The following is a 21,442-nucleotide window of genomic DNA, read 5'->3' on the forward strand; positions in this document are numbered from 1 at the left end:
AACATGGTGTTAATCCTGGTTCTATTATTTACTTGCACTGTGTTAAATTATTAATCTTTCTTAAACTTTATTTATGTCATATATAAAATGGTGTAATATCACTTAATTTGTACAGTTGTATGGATTAAATGAAATAATGAATGTTATGGTAGTTATTACATATCATATGCTCAAAAATATTGTTATTTTTATGATCATTATTTAAAATCTTGTGATTATTCTGTTTACCCCCTTTCTCAAATATTCTTCCCATTTTTTTTCTTTTTCATCTAGTATCTGCTCCACTTCTCAGAAGAGGGACATATTTCCAAGTCCCCAATTTTTTCAGTTTAGTTTGTTCTTAGAATAGGCCTCATATATAATACTCAGTCCTCCAAAAATCTTTCTCCTTCCCTATTAGCTAAAATTTTATTTATTAGATTTATTACTTATTTGCTTTATTATTTTGTATTTACAGTATTTTGGTACATTATTAGATAGCCAATTAGAGATTCACTTTGTTAACAATCATCTTCCACCAAACATTAAAAAATTCCCAGCAGGGAAGTGTGACTACTAGTCCTTCACACACTAGCTCATCGTGGTAGGCAGAATAGTGGGCTCCCCAAAGATGTGCAGAGACAGAACTGAGGACACGAGAAGGGTCAAAGAAAGGCTACAATTCTGGTTTAGAAGATGAAGGAATGGGTCCATAAGCCAAGGAAAGTGGGCAGTCTTAAGCACTTGGAAAAAGCAAGGAAATGAAGTCTCCATAGACCCTCCAGAAAAAGTTGCAGTCCTGCTGACATCGCAATTTCAGTCCTGTGAGACCCAGGTCAGACTTCCGGGGCCCATGTCAGAAAGATAGAAAGAATAAAACTGTATTACATGTTAGGTAAGAAGCGACATAAATTTGTGTCATTTAGACACCCTGTTTTTGGCCACTTGTTATAGCGGTAATAGAAAAAGAGTACAACTCAGTGAGTTTGTTTCCCATGCAGTGTCCATTCTAGTGTTTACAGTAGGTCATAGTGTTTTTTTTCTAGAGGAAATTGTTTTTTCTAGAGAAGTTCACAGCTCCAGATAATTGACTTAGAAGAAATTATACTCTGGTGAGCTTGGTGTATTAGGACAGCTTTTGAGTCAGACAGATGGATTTGAATGTTGTCTCTACTTACTAGCAGGAAACTTGGGCAAGTTTTTCATATGTTTTTATTTTCAAAGCAGAATTACTAATCTATCCCCTTGGTAGCTGTGAGTAGTAAATAAGTTGTTATAACATATGACACCCCCAAATTATAATGATTTATGTGAATGTGGGGAATTTAGCCCTTGTATTTATGTATTGGGTGTTGTGATTGAATGCATAAATTGTCTACAGGCAAAAATCTCTTTGTGTTTAATAATCTTATAATTTATATCAGAATCTTTCTGAGATCTATCTAAGGTTATATTTTTGTTAAAAAATACCACTAAAGTCACTTGTAAGACATAAACATTTAGGAGTCAATAGAAAAGTGAATGTAAGATAAGCATATAGAAATACAGGGAAAGATTGAACTCTTAACTATAATCACGGTGAGCGTTAGAAATGTTTTAATTTTGCACTGGGCTTCATTTTGAATCTATATTCACAGCAAGGTATTTATGGTTTAAATATATGAAAGCTTATTTGCTAATGCTGATTTTAAGATATGCAAGTATATATTCATGTCTTAACAATAGGAATCTTTTTGTATAGCAGTCTAAATATAACCACAATCTGCTAACTTTTCTCTCCTTGTGGATATTGTAAATATTGGAACAAATATGCACAGAAATCTTCTGAATGTGTTGGAGGTACTCACATGCATGTACCTTTTCCACTTAATTTTTGGATGTGATTTTTATCTATCTGAAGACTAGAGGCAAGATTACTTCATCATCCTAAACAAATGAAATAACAAATAACAATCGATCTTGCCATGGATAGTTCACTGCAGAATTTTAACTCCAAACTGTGATTAATGAATGTGTTTCTTGCAATTCTAATGAAAAAGCAAATATGAGCATGGAAAGGAAGGAGAGGTTTACCCTAATAATGACTGCAGATGAGTATTATTTGTACCTAGAGCTAATGCTGGACTCTCAATTTCTGACTCAATCTTCCAGCTGAGCTATTTTCATTGTATGTGACTCAGCTTTTTTTCAGTATGCATGTGGAATGGGAGGAGGAGGGGCTCATGATGTATTAGGCACATGGGGCTGGTCTTGCAGAGGTCTGGGTTATATCTTCTTCTGCCGGAACTAGTTCCTATCACTGAGGACCACAACATCCCCAAGAAGGGACCTCTGGTCAATTGGTTTGTTCATTAACTTATAGGTCTGAATTTTCATCTGTCAAAAATATTACTGAGAATGACTATGTGCCAGATATATTTTTTTTAGCAACTGGAGAAAAAGAAGTGATTTTAAAAAGTGAGGTTTCAAACACTCCAGGGCACACCCACATCTTTTCAAAACCTATATCAGTACCCACAAACAACCAATGAGGGCAGCCTTGAATAAAATACAACTCACTGTTCAATATTAGTAAATTAGGTCAAATGTAAGAGCTTTAAAGGGTAGACCTCTATCCAGATACTCAAATGTCTGAATGTTATGTTTTTGCTCTTATGAAAACATAATTTTATACTATTGGCACTTGAAAAACTTAATCATCAAAACACTTAATATTATGGTGATATTTCTATATGAACTTTATACTATGAAGACCTGAACTATATAATTTCTGCTTCAATTCACACTACCTACTTCAACTCGTTGTCTTCTAAATCAAACACTCAGTATTTTTCTTCCATAAAAACATAGGAAGAGAACTTTCTGGGGCATATTTTGAAAATATGTGCCTCAAGTCATAGAAATGTGGCTACATTTTGATCTACCGGTTTGATACTAAGAAAAAAGTATGGTTTTAATTTAAAAAGTAGAAGTGTAGGAAAAAAGTGTCCCTTCAATTTATTCATTAGTTGAATCTTCAGTTCAGAAAACCAAAAAAACTAATATTTTAAGAAAATTTCTGGAAAGTTCTAGTGTTTCATTTATCTGCAATGACTGAAATTGCCCCTTGGGTTTTTATGGTGGATGACAAAATTTCTCAATGTACACAAATGTAATTCTTTTTTTTTTTTTGGAAGCAGACATTCCAATAGAATTTTTCCACATGTAACTTTTCTGGTGTTACCTTTTAAATGCATTTACAATTCTGTGCAAAGGAAAAGGATATTATCTTTTGAAGAAAAAATTTTGATATTAATACTTAACTTTATTTATAAGAACAACTTTTAATTAATGAACAATACAGTTTATTATTTACCGATTTTGTGCTGTGTGTGGGGACAGGTAAGGCTAGATAGGAATGACAGCACTATTAGCTGAAATTCAGAAAAATAAAGTGATAGGATGTGTAAACAATGTGTAAAACTGTATCTCTTTATATTTTTCTTGGTTATGTTGCATTGTCAGTAGAAAATTCTTTTTAAATCCCCAAATGAGGTGAAATCTTTAGAAAGCCATTGTTAATAGTGTTAACTCTTCTAACCCTATTAGAATATCAATAAGCAAATCAGAGTTTAACATAACAACATAAAAATGAAGAACTCATTAAGAAATTCTCACCATTTCTTAGTTAATGATGGAGAGTAAAGTCAACGAAAAGGGTGTAGTCAACAATTGTGTAACATACAGGTACACAATTTAATATTATTGTATGCATTTAATACACTTTTTTAATAGCTGTGTTGGCTGTGTGATACAATCTTAAAATTTGCTCATTCATAGTTTGGTAAACAAAAAACTTACAAACCTCATGAAAACTCACTCACAAACTGATCAGAAAAGTTTTTAGGAAGACTAGAAAAAAGACTTTCTTGTCTTACTCATGTTCCAGATCAGAGACTAGAGACGTGGCACCTAAGTGCAAGGCATGACCCCAGATCGCATCCTGGGGGGATAAAAATAGCTGCAAAGAACATTATTGTGAGAACCGATGAAATTTTAATATGGCCTATTCATCAAAAAATATTGTATCAACATTAAATTTAGCAACTTTGAATATCATAATGTGGTTTTGCATGAGAATGCTGTTTTCTGATAATATACAAACTGAAGTATTTATGGAGAAAGGGACACAGTATCTCTAACTTTACTGTCAAATGGTTCAAAAAATAATATCTATATAAATTTATAAACATCTATCTCTCAAGAGAATGTGAATGATAAAGTAAATGCTGTAGAATGTAAATAATTAATGAATCTGGCCCTGGCTGGGTGGCATGGTTGGTTGGAGAGTTGTCCCACGTACCACAGGGGTGCTGGTTCAGCGTCGGTCAGACCATATTATAACCTAGCTTGCGAGTTCAATCCCTGGTTGGGTTGTGTGCGGGAGGCAGCGGATTGGTATTTCTCTCTCACATCAATGTCTCTCTCTCTCTCGGATCAATAAACATACCTTCAGGTGAGCATTAAAAAAAATCAATGAATCTGGGTAAAGAATATATGGAATTTTTTAATGTGATAAATTTGACCTGTGACATTTCATAAATTTAAGGTAATGGTGTGTTACTTTGAAAAATTTATACATTGTAATGTAATTGCTATCGAAGCAATATTTATCACTTTCTGTCATCAGAGTACAACATTATTGTCTATATTCACTATACTGTACTTTAGCTCTCCATGGCTTATTTAGTACTCATTACCAGTTTGTATCCTCAGCCACCGTCAGTCTCATTCCCCCAATCTCCCACTAGCTGGTAATACCCACTGTTTTGCTCTCTGTTTTTTACAGGTTTGACTTTTTTAGATTCCCTGTACAAGTGATATCGTGGAGCACTTGTCCTTCTCTGCCTGACCTACCCCATGTAGCACTATGTGCTCAGGGTTATCCATGTTGTCCACGTGGCAGGGCATCTTTTTCATAGCTGAATAATATTCCATAGGATATGATATATAATAAATAATACATATACACAAGGGGAACCCCCAAAATTCAGAATTTATTTATAAAATACTGTGAATTTATTCTTATGTGTTCAAACTTCAGTCACCTTCAAAGTACTCTCCATCTGATGCAATACACCTATTGAGACATTTTTTCCACTGCTCAAAACAGTTTTTGAACTTGTCATTTTTGGTGCCTTTTAGTGTTTCTGTCATTTTTTGTTTCACTTCTTGAACATGGCAAAACTTTTCCCTTGGAGGACTGTTTCATCTGGGGAAACAAGAAATAGTCACTCAAGGTGAGATCGGGTGACTGGGAAGGGTGGGGCATGGGAGTCATGCTGTTTTGGTCAAAGGCTACTGAACTCTACATGCAGTGTGGACAGGTGCACTCGCACATCACCCACCATGAAATGCAGAAACGCTTGAAAGTGTCTTCAGAAGAATTCACTGAAGCCAAATGTAGCCTCTCTCAATGCCAGCTGGAATACTGATACAGAGATGGGTTCCTAGGAAACTCACCTAATGAGGGAAGCCTGTACTATAAGGGGCCCGTCCTTCAGAAGATAATTCTGGGTTTTGGGGGGCTCCTCCTCATACCATGTACATATATCATGTTTTGAGTCCTATAGGATATTATTTAATCATTTTTTGAGTCCTATAGAATATAATATAGAAATGTCTGTCCTTAATTTTAGCTTTTTTAAGCATTAGAAATCAGGTCTCTGCCCTGGCCAGGGTGGCTCAGTTGCTAGGAGCATCATCCCACAAAATGAAAGACTGCAGGTTCAATTCCTGGTCAGGGCACATACCTGGGTTGTAGGTTCGGTCCCCAGCCAGGGCACATGCAACAGGCAACCAATCGATGTTTCTCTCTCACATCAATGATTCTCTCCCTCCTTTCCTCTCTCTCTAGAATCAATATAAGAAAAAAAATTAAAAAACTAAAATAAAAAGAAAGAAATCAAGTCTCTGACTTTTGGTTTTGTTTTCTCTCTATTTTACCACTTTATATCCCTTACAGAACCTCATCATTTCTCATAATCAGATAACATTAAGTCAATGTTAAAGAAGTTTCTCATTTTAGCACATTACTATTTGACATTTGTGAGTTGATGTAGTGATACTTTAAGCAAAAAGAAAAAAAAATAGGATCATAATTTTTTTCTAATAAATTACTTTTTATCCATGAATATTGAAACATTCATTTAACCAACATAATTTAGTGTTACCCATATTAGAAAATATGTAATGGTTTGGAATTACGTCAGTTTCCAACTTTATATCTAGCTATTACTATTTCAATGATGTAATGCCTGTTAACCATTATTTCTGTCATATCTGAGAAAGGTAATGAAGTGTATGTGCTTTTTCTATCGTATGTCCTGCGGTCATGTTTTTATTTTATGGCCCACTACATTGGGTCTTTTGTAATTTTAATCTAGGTTGCAAAATAAAGATATAAAACCATTGTTTTATTCTTAGGGAAAACACAGTTTACTTGTGTATAGCATACAGATCTGTGGAATGCTAACAGTAAGCAGAGTAGAAGAACACAGCCAAATAAAGATAGTTACAAGGGCTTGGAGCATCAAGAAGAGAAGTGAACAGAGAGTGGATCAGTCATGAGAAGTTCTCTGTGTTGGTGTGGATCTGTGGATAACAGGTTGGTGAAGAAAACAACAGGCCAGAGTAGGTACATTTAAGTCCAGCTTTGCACAGTAAGAATGGAGTATTCAACAGGACTCTCTGAAATTCTTGTATTTCTGAATTCTACCTCCCATTTTCTGCTTGAGTAGGTTGAATATAGACAAATAACCCAGTCTCCATAGTAATCAGAATTGGGGGCCATTGCAATCAGTATGAAAGAACCTTGATTTACATGAAAAACAAAATATATCAATGTAGAGGGGACCACAATTAGGAAATATAGATGAGCAACAATATGAATTTGTGAAAGAAATGTTTATCTTTCTGTCATAATGAAGAAGTTATATTGAAGCCTAATTTAGGAAAAAAGATTTGTGGTAAGAGAAAGAAAGAAGGAAAGAAAATAGCTTTTTTGTTAATTATATAAATTTAATGCACACAAACTAAATTTCAGAAAGAATGTACTCCATTTTTAATTTCAGAAGAATTTTTTTTGTTTTTTCTTATTTTTAAATGTTTGGGTATCTTATGGAGAGGAAACAATTGATCTTAAAGCCAAATATTTAGAGTGTTGCAGAATGTCTTATGGGTCTCTGACAATTATCTACAAATATCAGTTATTGAATTTGGCAAAATATGAAAAGAAAAATTGTTTTGCCCTTTTTGCTAACATTAAAATAAGGGTTATTTTTTGGTGATGATTTAAACTTATTGTACTTCCAGATCTTAAAAAAACAGATTTGGGTTGGGCAGTTTGATTAATTCAGCTTGTTACTGAACAGAAAAAGGGGGTTCATCTGCCTGCCACCACAAAAGCCAAACTTGTGAGGCAGGCGCTGATGCAAAAGGGAACAGGTTTTAATTGTAATCTGGAAGAGTCACAGACTCTGTCTCAAAGCTCATCTGTCCACAAAACCAAGACAAATGTCCTTTATAGTTGTTCCTGAAAACCCTTCCCCTTTTCCCCCCCATTATCCCCTCCACCTCCCCTCTGGTTAATGTCAGTTTGTTCTTAATTTCAATGTCTCTGGTTATATTTTGCTTGCTTGTTTGTTTTGTTAATTAGGTTCCACTTATTTTCAGGAACAACTATGAAAGACACATAGACAAAACCAAGGTGGGGATGGCTGGGGTCAGGGGGAATGGGGGCAGAAATGGAGACAACTGTACTTGAGCAACAATAAAAAAAAAAAAAGACAAAGTCCAACCATCCTCAGCAAGACCAAAACAAAAGCAGTGCAGAGAGTTCCTTCTCCATTTTAAAGTACCATTTTTTGAAATCTGCAGGAGGCTGTGATCATTCAGGTAGCTTAGCATCTTCTAGGCTGCTTCCTGTTTCAGGCTCCCTTGTGGAGGCTAGGGACCATGTGGCTGCTAAGGCCACAAGGTTGCATGCTCCTAGGAGAGAGCATGTGGACACATTGGCAAATGGCTTCATGAGGTTGGTGGGGGCGGGGGAGAGAGAGAGACTCCCTCTTGGAGACCATGGGCTGCTAAGGCCACATGACTGATGGAGAGAACGGGGGAACACACCATGAGAATGCAGGTTTTGAGCCAGAGAGCCAAGTCAGAGAGTGTTTCTTTGTTCCCCTCAGTTTATATTAGTTTGGGTATGGGACAATCCAGGTACTTTCTCAAAATGACCAATTAACCTCCCAAACTTTTGGTGCTTTGGGTGGGTCCCCCTTCCAACCAAGCCCTTCTTTCCCCAAGCTAGACTGACAAGCCTCTTTGGCCCAGCACCTCCTCCTGTGCCATTTTGACTTCTGTGGCACATATGCCTATCTGCTCCTGGCCCCACACCAAGGGGAAAGGCGTTTTGGACGCTCAGTGTAAGAGTCTCCCCTACCACCATCTTAGTTAATGTACAGAGAAACCCTGGTCTCTGACCAACCATCCACCGATAACAAGTTTATTAGAGTATCTCACCATTCTGAGATTAATTTGGTTATAATCCACATAACAAAAAGCATAGCAAAGAGGGTTCTACTCCTTAAATGAAATAGTTTAAACTGGGAGTAAGTCATTGTATTCTCTACTATCTTTAACAAATCAATTGATACACAAAGGGAAAAAAAGAGCTGCAGGTAATAATAAACTACTTTTGCCAACTAAATTCTTTATGAATATATAGGAAAGTATTTAACAACATAATTAGAATTATCTGTGTGACATACCAGGTCCTAAACTGTGTCCCTCTCTAAATCCAGCATATGGTTAGCATGTTGCTCAAACCTAAGGGGCACCATTCAGATCATATTCTATATGGGTGGTGCCAGAGACAGCTTGCTTTGGAACTTAGAAGCTATCATACTTCCTTTTTTTTTTCTCCTTTGGTGTTCTGCATTGCCTACACTTCACCCACCTCCGATTTTAGTCCCTACGATAATTACTGAGCATGCTTCCAGTATCTCACCTGAAGTGCTTACAGAATTTCTTCCTTTTTTGCTTTAGACTCTTTCTGAAGCCCTGAGCTTGCTCAGCCATTGACAAGGAGAAATTAAAGTTCTCTAGGGCAACTTGCATCTGATGGGATTGATGGCTGCTGCATAAATGCTCCAGCCTCCCATTCTTTGGAGAAACAAATCTGAGGGACATTGTACGCAGTTTTTAGAGAGTTCCTAGGGAGTTGAGCCCACATTACCCACAGTGATATCCAAATCCATAATGTACTTTTTATTGCCTTTTCTTTCTTCCCTGTCCCACTCTGTCTGATCCTTCACTCCTGTTTGGGGAAATCACCTCCTGAATCTGTTACCTATATCTAGGTCCTTATCTCAGGCTCTACTTTCAGGGACCCAGACCAAGATAGCAGCTGTAGCTCTTTGATGGTGTCATATTTAAATCCAGAGAAAATGTTTGATTATTGTTTGTTGTTTTGTTTTGTTTTGCTTTTTTGCATTTGCAGTTATGGAAAGAAAGAATGCAACACACTTTAAAATATGAGCCAGAGCCTGGAAATTGGTGGAGGGTCCTAGGAGTCTTCTCTCTACACACTTATTCTCTCAATGAACTAATTCAGTCTCATAGCTCTACATGCTATCTAAATGAAATGACCTTCATGTCTTTATCTTCAGTACAGATCTTCCTTCCAAACTCCAGACTTATATATCAAGATGCCTAATCAACATCATCACTTGGGTCTCTAGTAGACACCCTTAACTGAACTGTCAAGTTTGAACATATGATCCTGTCCAAAAACTTCTCCACATGTATCCTTCTCCATCTTGGTTGATAGTCACTTCATTCATCCTCTAGTTCATGCCAAAAACCTAGGAGTCCCCTGGACTCTTTTTCTCTCATTCCATAGCCAACTCATTAGATTTCCACTAATCTCCTTGCTTCTTCCCTTACCCCTTACTGTATATTCTCTGCACAAGCAAAGTAATCCTTTTACAACATGAGACATGTCATGTCATTCCCCTATACAAAACTCTGCCGTGGCTCTCTCCAGTGGCCCACAGTGTCCTTTGTGGTTTGGCCCCATTACTTCTCTGACTTCATCTATGGCAACACTGAGCCACGTTCATCCCACTCCAGCCACACAGCCTCTCTGCACTTCCTCACATGTGTCAGGAATGCTCCCATCTCAGGACCTTTCTGCTGGCTATCTCTTCTACCTGGAATTTTCTTCACTCACAGGTCTTAACTCCAGCACTTCTGATGTCCCCAGCCTTGCTCCACCAATTTTTCCTCTTGGCACTTCTCAGTTTTAATATACAGTATTATTTACCTATTATATTGATTGATTGTTGTCTATTTCCCCCGATAGATCATAAATTCCCCAGGCATAGAGATCTTTTCCTATTTTGTTTACTATTTATCTCTCTGAAACAGTGCCTGACAACATAATTTGACACTCAGAAAATAGTTGCTGAGTTGAATAATAATTTTTTTTTGTCAAATGCTATACAACTTGAGGTACTTTTTTCTGTTCTTTCTATCTCATACCTCTTTCAAAAAATGATTTTGAAAGTTGAGGAAATTGGGCAAAAGTAAAATAATGATGCAAAATGAGTCAGGGATAGTTTAGGTTTTCTACATTTATTAGAAGGGAACCATAAACTTGGTCTTAAGCAAAAAAGAACTTTCAAATTTTGATTGGTTACAAATGACTGAAAATTTTACAAAGGACTTGTCAAATGTATCTAAAATGTGACTGACATTCCTTGCCATGATCATATGTTACAAAAAAAAGTAATAGTATGCAGTTAACATACTGCAGTATTTTTCAGGTTTGAGTGATTCAAAGTGCTAAAAAGTCTCGGCTTGTAACATCTTTGAGAACTATACCTTTGTAGATAATAGGTGAATTTTCAAGTTTCATGTGCGTTGAAAGTAAGTAGTATATACTGCTTGGCTTACAGGCAGCAGGGAACTTCTTAAAACAATGAGAAAATATCCACCTATTTAGCTAATGCAAGCAACAAAGACTGGGTTAAAAGGGACTATTTCCCAAAACAAATTTTCCATACATTTTCCTTACTAACTTTTTTTGGTAGATCTTCTTTTATTTTTTAAAAATGTTTTTATTGTTGTTCAATTACCTTTGTCCCCATTTTCCCCATTGCTCTCCCCTGCCCTGACCATGCCCCCTCTCCCACATCCAAAACTCCCCCACCCTGTTGTCCTTGTCCATGGGTCCTTTATACATGTTCTTTGATGACCCTTCCCCTTCTTCCCCCTGTTATCCCCCTCCACCCTCTCTGGTCACTGCCAGTTTGTTCTTTATTCCCACATCTCTGGTTGTATTCTGCTTTCTTGTTCATTTTGTTGATTAGGTTCCACTTATAAGTGAGATCATGTGGTATTTGTCTTTCACCTCCTGGCTTATTTCACTCAGCATAATGCTCTCCAGTTCCATCCATGCTGTTGCAAAGGGTAGGAGCTGCTTCTTTCTTTCTGCTGCGTAGTATTCCATTGTGTAAATGTACCACAGATTTTTGGTTCAATTCTGATTATGGTAGTTAGGTTTGTTTGAGAAGTGTTTGTTTATACTTATTAGAAATCACCATTTTTGATAACCAATGTCCAGAGTTTATAAAACTTGGCTTTTTAGTATTTTGTCCATTTTTTGTTGTTGTTTCTAATGGTAAATTTAATGGTAAAATTAAATGGTAAATTTAATCCCTGTTTTGCCATCTTGGCCAAAAGGGGAAATCCCAGTCTCTCTCAAATCTGATCTTAGAGCTTTTGACATTTTTGTCATTTTTATCAGACTATCTGAATCCTTGACAATGTTCTTTACCTAAGACAGATACCATATGATCTCACTTAAAAGTGGAACCTAATCAACAAAACAAACAAGAGAGGAAAATAGAACCAGAGACATGGAAATAAAGAACAAACTGACAGTAACCAGAGAGGAAGAGGGATGGGGATAATGAGGAAAAGAAGGGGGAAGTGTCATCAAGGAACATGTATAAAGGACCCATGGACAAAGCCAAAGGCGGGTAGGATTGAGGGTGGGAGGTGGGCATGGGTGGGGTGAGGGAAAGTGGTGGAGGGAAAATGGAGAAAACTGTACTTAACAACAAAAATAAATCAATTTTTAAAGAAAAGAAAAAAAAATAGAACAATGACCCTTTCTAGCTTCACTTACATGACTATGCAGTTTGTACTCGAGAGTTAATTCATTGTTTTCTTAATATCCAAAGCTTTCATACTTCATAGCTTTTAACTTCTGTGCCCCGTCATTCCTCGATGTGTCTGCATTACATACCTGTTTTTTGTATCTTCAAATACTACTTGGCCCTCTTACTTAGCCACTGCTATCACTATTTCCTGAAAGTATTGAACAACTTTCTTAAAAGCAGATGTATTTTTGTTTTGCCTCAGACTGAGAATTCATGCCCTACATCTAACTCCTTTCTGCTGTGGGACACCGCTGAAGCCATGGCACAGGGTGGAGGAAACTGCTCTGGACTCTGAGTACTCAACCCAGAAAATGTCTGGTAGCTAATGACTCTGGCAGCCACCCTTGATCGATGAGAAAGGTTCATGATGGACAAATGTTTGTATCTTTAGCCCCTTATTATACTCCGACTCAGGAGGTGAGCAAATGATGCAGCTCCATTACACAGCCTTGGATTGGCTCTTCCTCCTGCCCTGCAATGCCACTGTCACAGTCCTCTTTGTTACGCTCCCTCAACTGCTCCGTCCTCCCCTTTGTTTCTAGGCTACTGGTAATTGTGAAAATTGAAAAACTGCCTTGACCAGGTCTCCTAGTGAATCATGCTGAATCAGACTGCCCTTCTTCAGTCTCAACCCATAGTCTCACCTGACTTGTTGAGAAGTGTAAAACTTTACACAAGACTGGCTTCCACATTTTATTTCTTCTCTACTTCAAAATGGTTTTCAACTCACCCTTCCTCACTATAAAAAAATACTTTAAAACAATCTTTAATCCACTTTTACTTCTTTCCAGTGTTAGAGGAAAAGTAATCGATTATTCCTAGAGTTAATTTCTTCAACTACACTCTTGATTACATCCAACCCTAACTTAAGTCCTTTCTTAGTCTTCCCATATTGTCCAGTGCCTTCCTTTGCTGACTGTAGCTATGTTCAGCTCTCACTCATAATTCAAAGATATAAAACAAAACACCCCAAATCCTTTTATTGATCTAATTGTTATTTTTATTTTTACTTTTTTTATCCCTTTTATCCCCCTTCTTCCTGCACTCCACCACCCCACCCCCAACTTAGTTCATGTCCATGGGTTGTACATATAAGTTCTTTGGCTTCTCTATTTCCTATACTATTCTTAACTTCCCCCTGTCTATTTTGTGCCTACCTATTATGCTTCTTATTCCTTGTACCTTTCCCCACTATTCTCCCTCTCCCCCTCCCCATTGATAATCTTCCATGTGATCTCCATTTCTGTGATTCTGTTCCTGTTCTAGTTGTTTGCTTTGTTTGTTTTTGTTTTTTAGGTTCAGTTGTTGATAGTTGTGAGTTTGTTATTTTGCTGTTCATATTTTTTATCATCTTCTACTTCTTAGCTAAGTCCCTTTAACATTTCATATAATAAGGGCTTGGTGATGATGAACTCCTTTAACTTGACCTTATCTGGGAAGCACTGTATCTGCCCTTCCATTCTAAATGATAGCTTTGCTGGATAGAGTAATCTTGGGTGTAGGCCCTTGCTTTTCATGACTTCAAATACTTCTTTCCAGTTCCTTCTTGCCTGTAAGGTGTCTTTTTAGAAATCAGCTGATAGTCTTAGGGGAACTCCTTTGTAGGTAACTCTTTCCTTTTCTCTTCCTGCTTTTAAGATTCTCTCCTTATCTTTAATCTTAGATAACTTATTTATGATGTGTCTTAGTGTATTCCTCCTTGGATCCAATTTCTTTGAGACTATGTGAGCTTCCTGGACTTCCTGGAAGTATATTTCCTTTGCCAGATTGAGGAAATTTTCCTTTATTATTTGTTCAAATAAGTTTTCAATTTCTTGCTCTTGTTCTTCTTCTTCTGGCACCCCTGTGATTCAGATTTTGGAATGTTTAAAGTTGTCCCAGAGCTTTCTCAACCTCTCCTCCTTTTTTTTTTTGAATTCTTGTTTCTTCTTTCTGTTCCGGTTGGATGTTTATTTCTTCATTTTGTTTTGAATCCTTGGTTTGAGTCCCAGTTTCCTTCCTTTCATTTTTGGTTCCCTGTATATTTTCCTTCATTTCACTTTGTATAGCCTTCATTTCTTTCTTCATTTTGTGACCAAGCTCAATCATGAGCATCCTGATTATCAGTGTTTTGAACTCTGCATTAGATAGTTTGGCTATCTCCTTATCGCTTAGTTCTTTTTCTGGAGTTTTGATCTGTTCTTTCATTTGAGCCATATTTCTCTGTCTTGGCTTACCTGTTATGTTATAAGGGGCGGAGCCTTAGTTATTCACCAGGACAGGGCAACCCTCTTTGCTGCATTGTAGTGCTGTGTGTGAGGGAAGGGTCAGAGAGAGAACAGTGCCACTTGCTGGCTCTGCTCTAGCCTCACTTTCCATCACTTCCCTCAAGTGGACTCTGCCCTTTGAGATGCTGATTCACAGGTGGGTGGGTTTGTATACATTCTAGGACCCTTCCACGGACTCTCTTGTGGGACTGAGAGTTTCTCCCGCTGCCACAACTCCCGCAGATTTTTACATCCAGAGGTTTTGAGCCTTTAGTTTCCCATGCTGGAACCCTGGGTTCTGCAGTCTGTCTTGCTTCCCAATTGTTTTTTCCAGCTTATTGCCCTACAAATGTGGGACTGACTGGTCCACTAGTCACCTCCTTGGCTGTGCATCCTCTCTGCCCCTCCTGTCCATCTCCACCCCTCCTACCAGTCTGGATTAATGTTTCTTTAACTCCTTGGTTGTAAGACTTCCATGAAGTTTAAATTTCTGGCAGTTCTGGTTATTTTTTGTTTTTAAATTTGTTGTTGTCCTTCTTTTGGTTGTGCAAGGAAGTGAAGCATTTCTGCCTATGCATCCATCTTGGCCAGAACTCCTGGGCTGCTTTAAGAATTATGGAGGAGACATCCTGTGTATAGTTCTAATTGTTATTTTTATTAATCAGAGCTTTTCTAGCTTTTTTCATTCATTGGAATATTTATTGAAATAATATTCTATTTTATCATGTTTATTCCTTAAGCTCTGACAACCTAATTTCATTCTACCATTGTTTGGAAACTACTGCCTTAAATGTCAAGGAAGGATAAAATAATCATTAAACCTCAGAGCTTTTATTCAGTTATCATCTTTGTTCACATTCCAGCATGTTCCAGTAAATCCAAGTTTCCTTTTACCGTTGTAAAAACTTCTGCCTGTCTAAGCTTCTTCCTCTTTGCATTCCCTTATCAATACTTTGCTGACTCCCAGAGCTCTCTGAAGCTTCTTTCACTCACACTGATCCTTTTCATACACTCCAGTGTTGTATTATTTCTCACTTTGTATTGTATATTTCTCTTGGACAATGTGTTGGACCTCAAATTTAATTTGTCTAAAATGGAGCTTATTCTTCTGACTCCCTCCCTTCCTCAACTCTTTCTTCTAACTTTCTTGTTGTTGTTGTTTTCTTTCTTTCTTTTTTTTTATCAAGTAGTGCCTTTCTTTAGGCACCAATAGGTTCCTAATTCCTCTTTGTACATTCCATACTTGGAGAAGAAGAGAAAAATAGGCACTGTTACAGAACAGACCTGGGCCAAGAGGGTGGGGGTGGCGGAATGATATACTATTGCCGAATGGACCAACACTTGTGCTTTGGGGATCCCTCACCCTGTACTAGGTTTGTCTTGCCCTCCACCAGGGAAAGACATCCCTCAATGCCAGAGACAGGTGAAAAGGAAAGGGATTATTTATTTAAAAAGTTACAGAAACTTAAGGGTAATGACTTAATATCTTCATTGAGATCCCAAAGTCCTTTAGAATACCCACAAACACACAGTCCTTCCTTCCCTCTCTGCCCAGTACAGGGTAGTGTATCCCAGAAAAAGAAATAGAAGTCTGTGGTTCTTTTGTGCCCAAGCTGCATGGTCCCAAAAAGAAGCTGCATGGCTGCTGTGCCTGGGTTTAAATCCCAGCACCAATTTTCCTCTGCTGCACCATTTCTGACTCCTCCCACAATTGGCCACAGCTGCCAGCATTCCCATATTTTCCCAGCTTTACTGGGCTGCCATAGTAAGTCTGGGCAGGTGTGGCCCTGTGGTGTGGAGCCAATCATCTCCAACTTCTCACACAGGCTCTGTAACCAGGGGGAGCTGCTTCCCAGTTACATCATGGGTTGAGGTCACTCCCATCCCCCTGGCCCAAAGCATGGCCACAGCTGTTCAACATGTCTATGAAACCAGTTAAAGGTTATAGATATGTTAAACAACCATTCTAGAGGTTATCTGCAAAACTGTTGCTATTCAAAACAACTCTCAATGGCCCTGCTCCATGCGTCCTGTCCCCCAGCTCAGACTTGTGGGGGTGAGGACATCATATATATATATAAATATTTTTTCTAATATTTCCTGGACACCGAGTTCTGGACCCCATTACAAATCCCTATTTGCCCCTCCCCCCTTAGCTGCATCCTGTTACACTGTGATTTACAGGGTGGGGCAAAGTGGGTTTACAGTTGTGAGTATGTAAAATAGTTTATCCTTATATTATTTATTCATTATTACATTATTACCCATATGAACAACTGTAAGCCTACTTTTGCCCAACCTTGTACATGTATCATCTCCTTTAAACCCCACAGCAATTCATATTTCATACATTAGATACTAAGAACCAGAGCAGTCTAGCGAGTTGCCTAATGCCATAGAGCTGTCTAGGGATGGGAACTGTATCTGCTGGACACTGAAATCCACATACTTTTCGCTTTGTGACAGAATGATGGCTCTTAAAAGAACAATATATCTGGAATCATCAAAGAAGTATTTGATTGTTTTTGCTATTATAGTTATTGAGAAAATAAAACAGACAAATATATTTTAGAAGAATCGTGAACCTTTAATAAGAAGGGAAAGTAATAAAGATTTTCTGTTAAATTTTGTGTTACTAAAATACTATTAATGAGAATAACCATTTTCCCAAATTTCTCAATCAATCAAGGTTGTATTATATACCAAACTATGTGGTTGTGTAATACACTAAACTGGGTGTATATTCAATAATGTTTTTCATGCTGAAATGTTGAGTTCAGAGTTGGAAATAGGTGTTTTTGTTTGTTCATTTGTTTTACTACATGGTGTTAATTGGATGATTGTCAGTGCTATACTCAACAATTAAAGAGATCTTTACCCTGAGGCTTGAGAGCTCAGTTTGATAACTGAGATAGAACAATCTAACATTAAAGGGAGGGGCAATAGCAGCAGTTAGTTAACAGTGAGGCAATGTCCTATGGGCATGCAAAGTGAGAAATTACATAGTAACTTATAAGCATGGATTGTACTCAGGGCAAAGGAGGTACCATCATTATGCAAATGCACACCAAATAACTGTCTATTAAGTACCATTTTATCCAATTTAGACCTAATGAACTTGGTAGATGAGATTCCTGCTGGCTTAAGGAGTAATCAAAGCCTCAATTTGTATTTTTCGCCATCTAGGTCAAGTAGTTCCAAGTAGTTGTGTATATTTATTTGTTGCAGGAAAGATTCAACTTTCTTATCTTGCCTCTGGTTAATTCCGTAAGAAATATTTATGGAATAAGATTTGTGTCGTAGAGTGGTAGATCTGTTGGTGAGTGGTAGGTCATGATATAAAGGACTTAGAAAACTATTTGCTGCCTTTAAGGAGTTCTATTTCCATGTTTGCTAATTTTTCTCAGTTACTCTGAGTGATACTTTTTTTTAAATAAATCAAATGGATAAAAAGAATTTTGTTTGAGTCTAAAGGCAAAGTAACTTTTTTTTATAGCAAGAATGTTGACAAAGGTCTTCAATAAAAGGGAAAAGGAATGAAAAGGTGAAGATGTGTTTTGACTCTGTGCTCAGTCTCACCTGCCTCAGAGGTGCAATGACACTGTGGTTTTATTTGGAACTTTCAGGAAGGGGTCCGGATCACCATTTTGCAGAAAGTACAAAAGATGTGTCAGAAGAAGCCCATGTCTGCCTACCCTGCAGGGAGGGCTGCCCCTACTGTGCTGATGACAGCCCCTGCTTTGTCCAGGAGGATACGTATTTGCGACTTGCTATCATCTCCTTCCAAGCCCTGTGTATGCTGCTCGACTTCGTTAGCATGCTGGTGGTCTACCACTTTCGCAAAGCAAAGGTAAACCCCGGTACCCTGGTTATGACCTTCCTTTTTTATTATAAGTGACCTCTTCCTTTTTTTTAAGCAGTTGAAGTTTTACAAATCCTGGTGGCTCCTCTATTAAGAAGAAATCTTTATACAATAGGATAGGACTAGAATATGAAAGTTATATTTTTAGTTCTCCAGAAGAAATAGGGACTAAAAATATAAAACTTTATTATAACATTTTCTTCTACAGGTTTCCCTCTATTTAGCCCAGAGCTTGAGTTCTTCATTGTCTTAAAGGACTCTCTTTTACATCATCTCTTTGACCTCTCAAAGAACTTACTCTGCCAGTACCCAATATATTGTTAATTTTTTCACATCTAGAAAGCTTTGTGACAGTTATTATATTTCATTTTTATATCTTCCAGCCATATTGGAATATGGTAAATAGACCAATTTATTTTTGAGCAGATTATACTTTGAAGAATGAATTTATTCATGACCTTATATTAGGTCTTGCATTATTGTCCCATAATAATAGTTCTATTGCAAAGAGCTTGTATAGCTTTTGAGAGAGCCTGTCCCTTGGTTCAGTTCTGAGAAATCAAAGAGTAGTATAAGCATTTGTATGCTTCTCAGTCAGGGGTGGATGAATGCTCAAATGTTCAGGGCAAAGCTTTCCGGAGAGCTGTCTGCAGTGGGTCATCCAGTTAATTCTATGAAACCAGTGCTATGTCAGAATTTGTGGTTCTTTTGCTTTCAGAAACTCATTTTGCCATTGGAAAGAAAAACAAAATCTAATGTTTCTACGTTTTCTGAATTCAAATGACCCCCTGTGTTAGCAAAGTTGTACAGATTGGTTTGGAGATCATTACAGAGATCTTTGAAAGTATAAATTGTTCTAATTAGAATTTTTTTAAAAAAAGAAAGAAAACAGCTTTCTGTGAATGGCATCTATTACAAAGCTTCGAGTAACATTTAAAAAAAGAAACCAACAAACGCTGTTGAAATTCAGGGAGAAGGTATCCATTATGTTAATGTTATAGACTTTAATAGTTATTTTTAAATTGTTTTTAACATAAGCATACAACACAAGTTAAAATCAGGCTTTAAGTCAGCAAGAAAGTGCAGACAGGAAAATTGTTCTTAATTTAACCAATAATTATCTTTATATTGCAACAAAGTATGTGCTAAATTGTATACACAATAAAGTAGTAGGCAAGTGGAGTTGAGAAATATCTAACCACAGTTACCTAGTAAAATTAATTGGTTTTTAAAAAACCTGTCACTTCCAGAACAGGTAGAATTGAAAAGTCTATTTAATAACCTGCTCTGAAGTCTTTCTGTGTAATGTAATTCATTTACACAGTGTATAGCACGTAGTTCTTTATACATTTTAATTGATTTTTCTCATTAATGAGTACTTTACCAAGTGGAGTTAGTGATATGTGATAGGTAGAATGTTACATAGGATAAAAAAAAACCTAAGATCAGTCTAGCAAGAATGATTTCTTTAAATATAAGCTAGTTGGAATACATAAATTAGATATTATCTAGTTTAAGATGGACACCTTTTGAAGAATCAATGAGTTTTCACTGATTGTGACAAAATATAAAGGGGGATATTTTTAGGAAATAGGTTAATAAAGTCAGCAAACATAAATAAATTTGTGACTAATTCCCTGGTTTTTATCTAGAAATATGACAAAATTTCAGAACCAGAATGGAGCAACCTCTTATTTTTAGAAAAGAAAACCCAGCCTCTGAGAGATTTTGAGTTGCCCATGTAACACAGCTAGATTGGGATATTTATATTGAGTCTTATTACAGCGCACAGAATAAACACTTCTGGAAGATTAAACATAAGTGACTAAATTGAGGCTAAGTGAAAATAAAGATAGGAAAATGTAATTGAAATCAAGGATAAGCTGAATCGGCAATTGCTAAACTTGTAGGCCTTGGGATCTCTTCACACTCTTAAAAACTATGAAGATATCAAAGAACTTTTGTTTATGTGGATTTCATCTAGTGATACTTACAATATTAGAAATAAAAATTGTGTTTTGAATTTAAAAAAAAAAAGAAAAGAAAAAGAAATCAAGGGTGGGCTGTAGGTGTGAAATGGATTCCACGAGGGCAGGTGTACTTTTCTAGCCCAGTGCTAGAAAGAAGAGATTTTTTGTTTGTTTTCTACAAGCAATGCAAAGAGGAGAAAAAAAAATGAGCTGTTGTGCATGAGATATAAACTAACCAGTCACTTAGGCGAAACTTGAATATTCCTAGCACTAAGTCTTGAAAGAAATTTCTCCTATGGATTCTTATACAGAGAATATTGTTAAATGTAGCACATGATAAATGGTCCTCTTTCTCGTCTCGTCCAGAATCAGCCTCCAACCCCGCCTCATCAAGTAGGACTCTAAATAGTTCTATGCATGAAATCTGTTTGCCATCCTGGATCCAGAAAAAGGGATGATTGCAAAATCTTCACATAAACTTTCTTAAATATAGTTGCTGTCAATGAGTTATCAAAAGGTATTCACTGGGAGCCACCAAATTAGAGATTATAATCCCTGTCAAGATTGGATAGCAGCTTTTCCATATTTCTATTGAGTGTGAAGCTGTGTGATATAATAAAGAATGTAACCTAATATAACAACAGAACGCATGTTATATGTAACATATAATTAATATATAGTCAATGAAGCTAGGGATATAATTGATATGTACTAATGAAGGCTGAAGCATCTAGTTAGATACACACTGGAAGAGAATTTCCCTCTTCTGTCTACATGGAGACATCCTGAGGGAGAGCCCAGGAACACGTGGTTAGAGAAGGAGCCTGAGCTAGAGTCTGCTGCTTGTTCCCTCTTTCCTTTTATCCAGCATGTCACCCATATTCTTTAATCCAGTTTCACCAGAATTCATGGTATATAACATCTTAGATACTTTTAGTGCTGGGCTATATATTTTTTAGGGCCCAATAGAAATGGGTCATTTGGAAATTTAGGCCTCTTTTGTTTATATTGGACTTTTCTTGTGAATTGACCAATAAAAAAAAATAAGAAAAGCAATGGCAATGTCAAACCTAGCCATTGATCCTGTACATCTAGACAGCATGCAAATGGTAACAGGTA

At 36.9% G+C, this 21,442-nt stretch overlaps 1 protein-coding gene across 1 annotated transcript in view; it reads left to right on the forward strand.

Moving 5' to 3' along the window:
• The window catches only part of GPR158 (G protein-coupled receptor 158), a 331,316-nt gene that overhangs the window by 172,804 nt on the left and 137,070 nt on the right, over nt 1–21,442 (forward strand). Inside the window, exon 4 of the mRNA XM_024575934.3 lies at nt 18,118–18,341. Coding sequence (XP_024431702.1) covers nt 18,118–18,341 — 224 coding nt within the window. The remainder of the gene's footprint in view (nt 1–18,117; nt 18,342–21,442) is intronic.

This window comes from Desmodus rotundus, chromosome 4, assembly GCF_022682495.2.
Source record: "Desmodus rotundus isolate HL8 chromosome 4, HLdesRot8A.1, whole genome shotgun sequence".
Classification (NCBI taxonomy): Eukaryota; Metazoa; Chordata; class Mammalia; order Chiroptera; family Phyllostomidae; genus Desmodus; species Desmodus rotundus.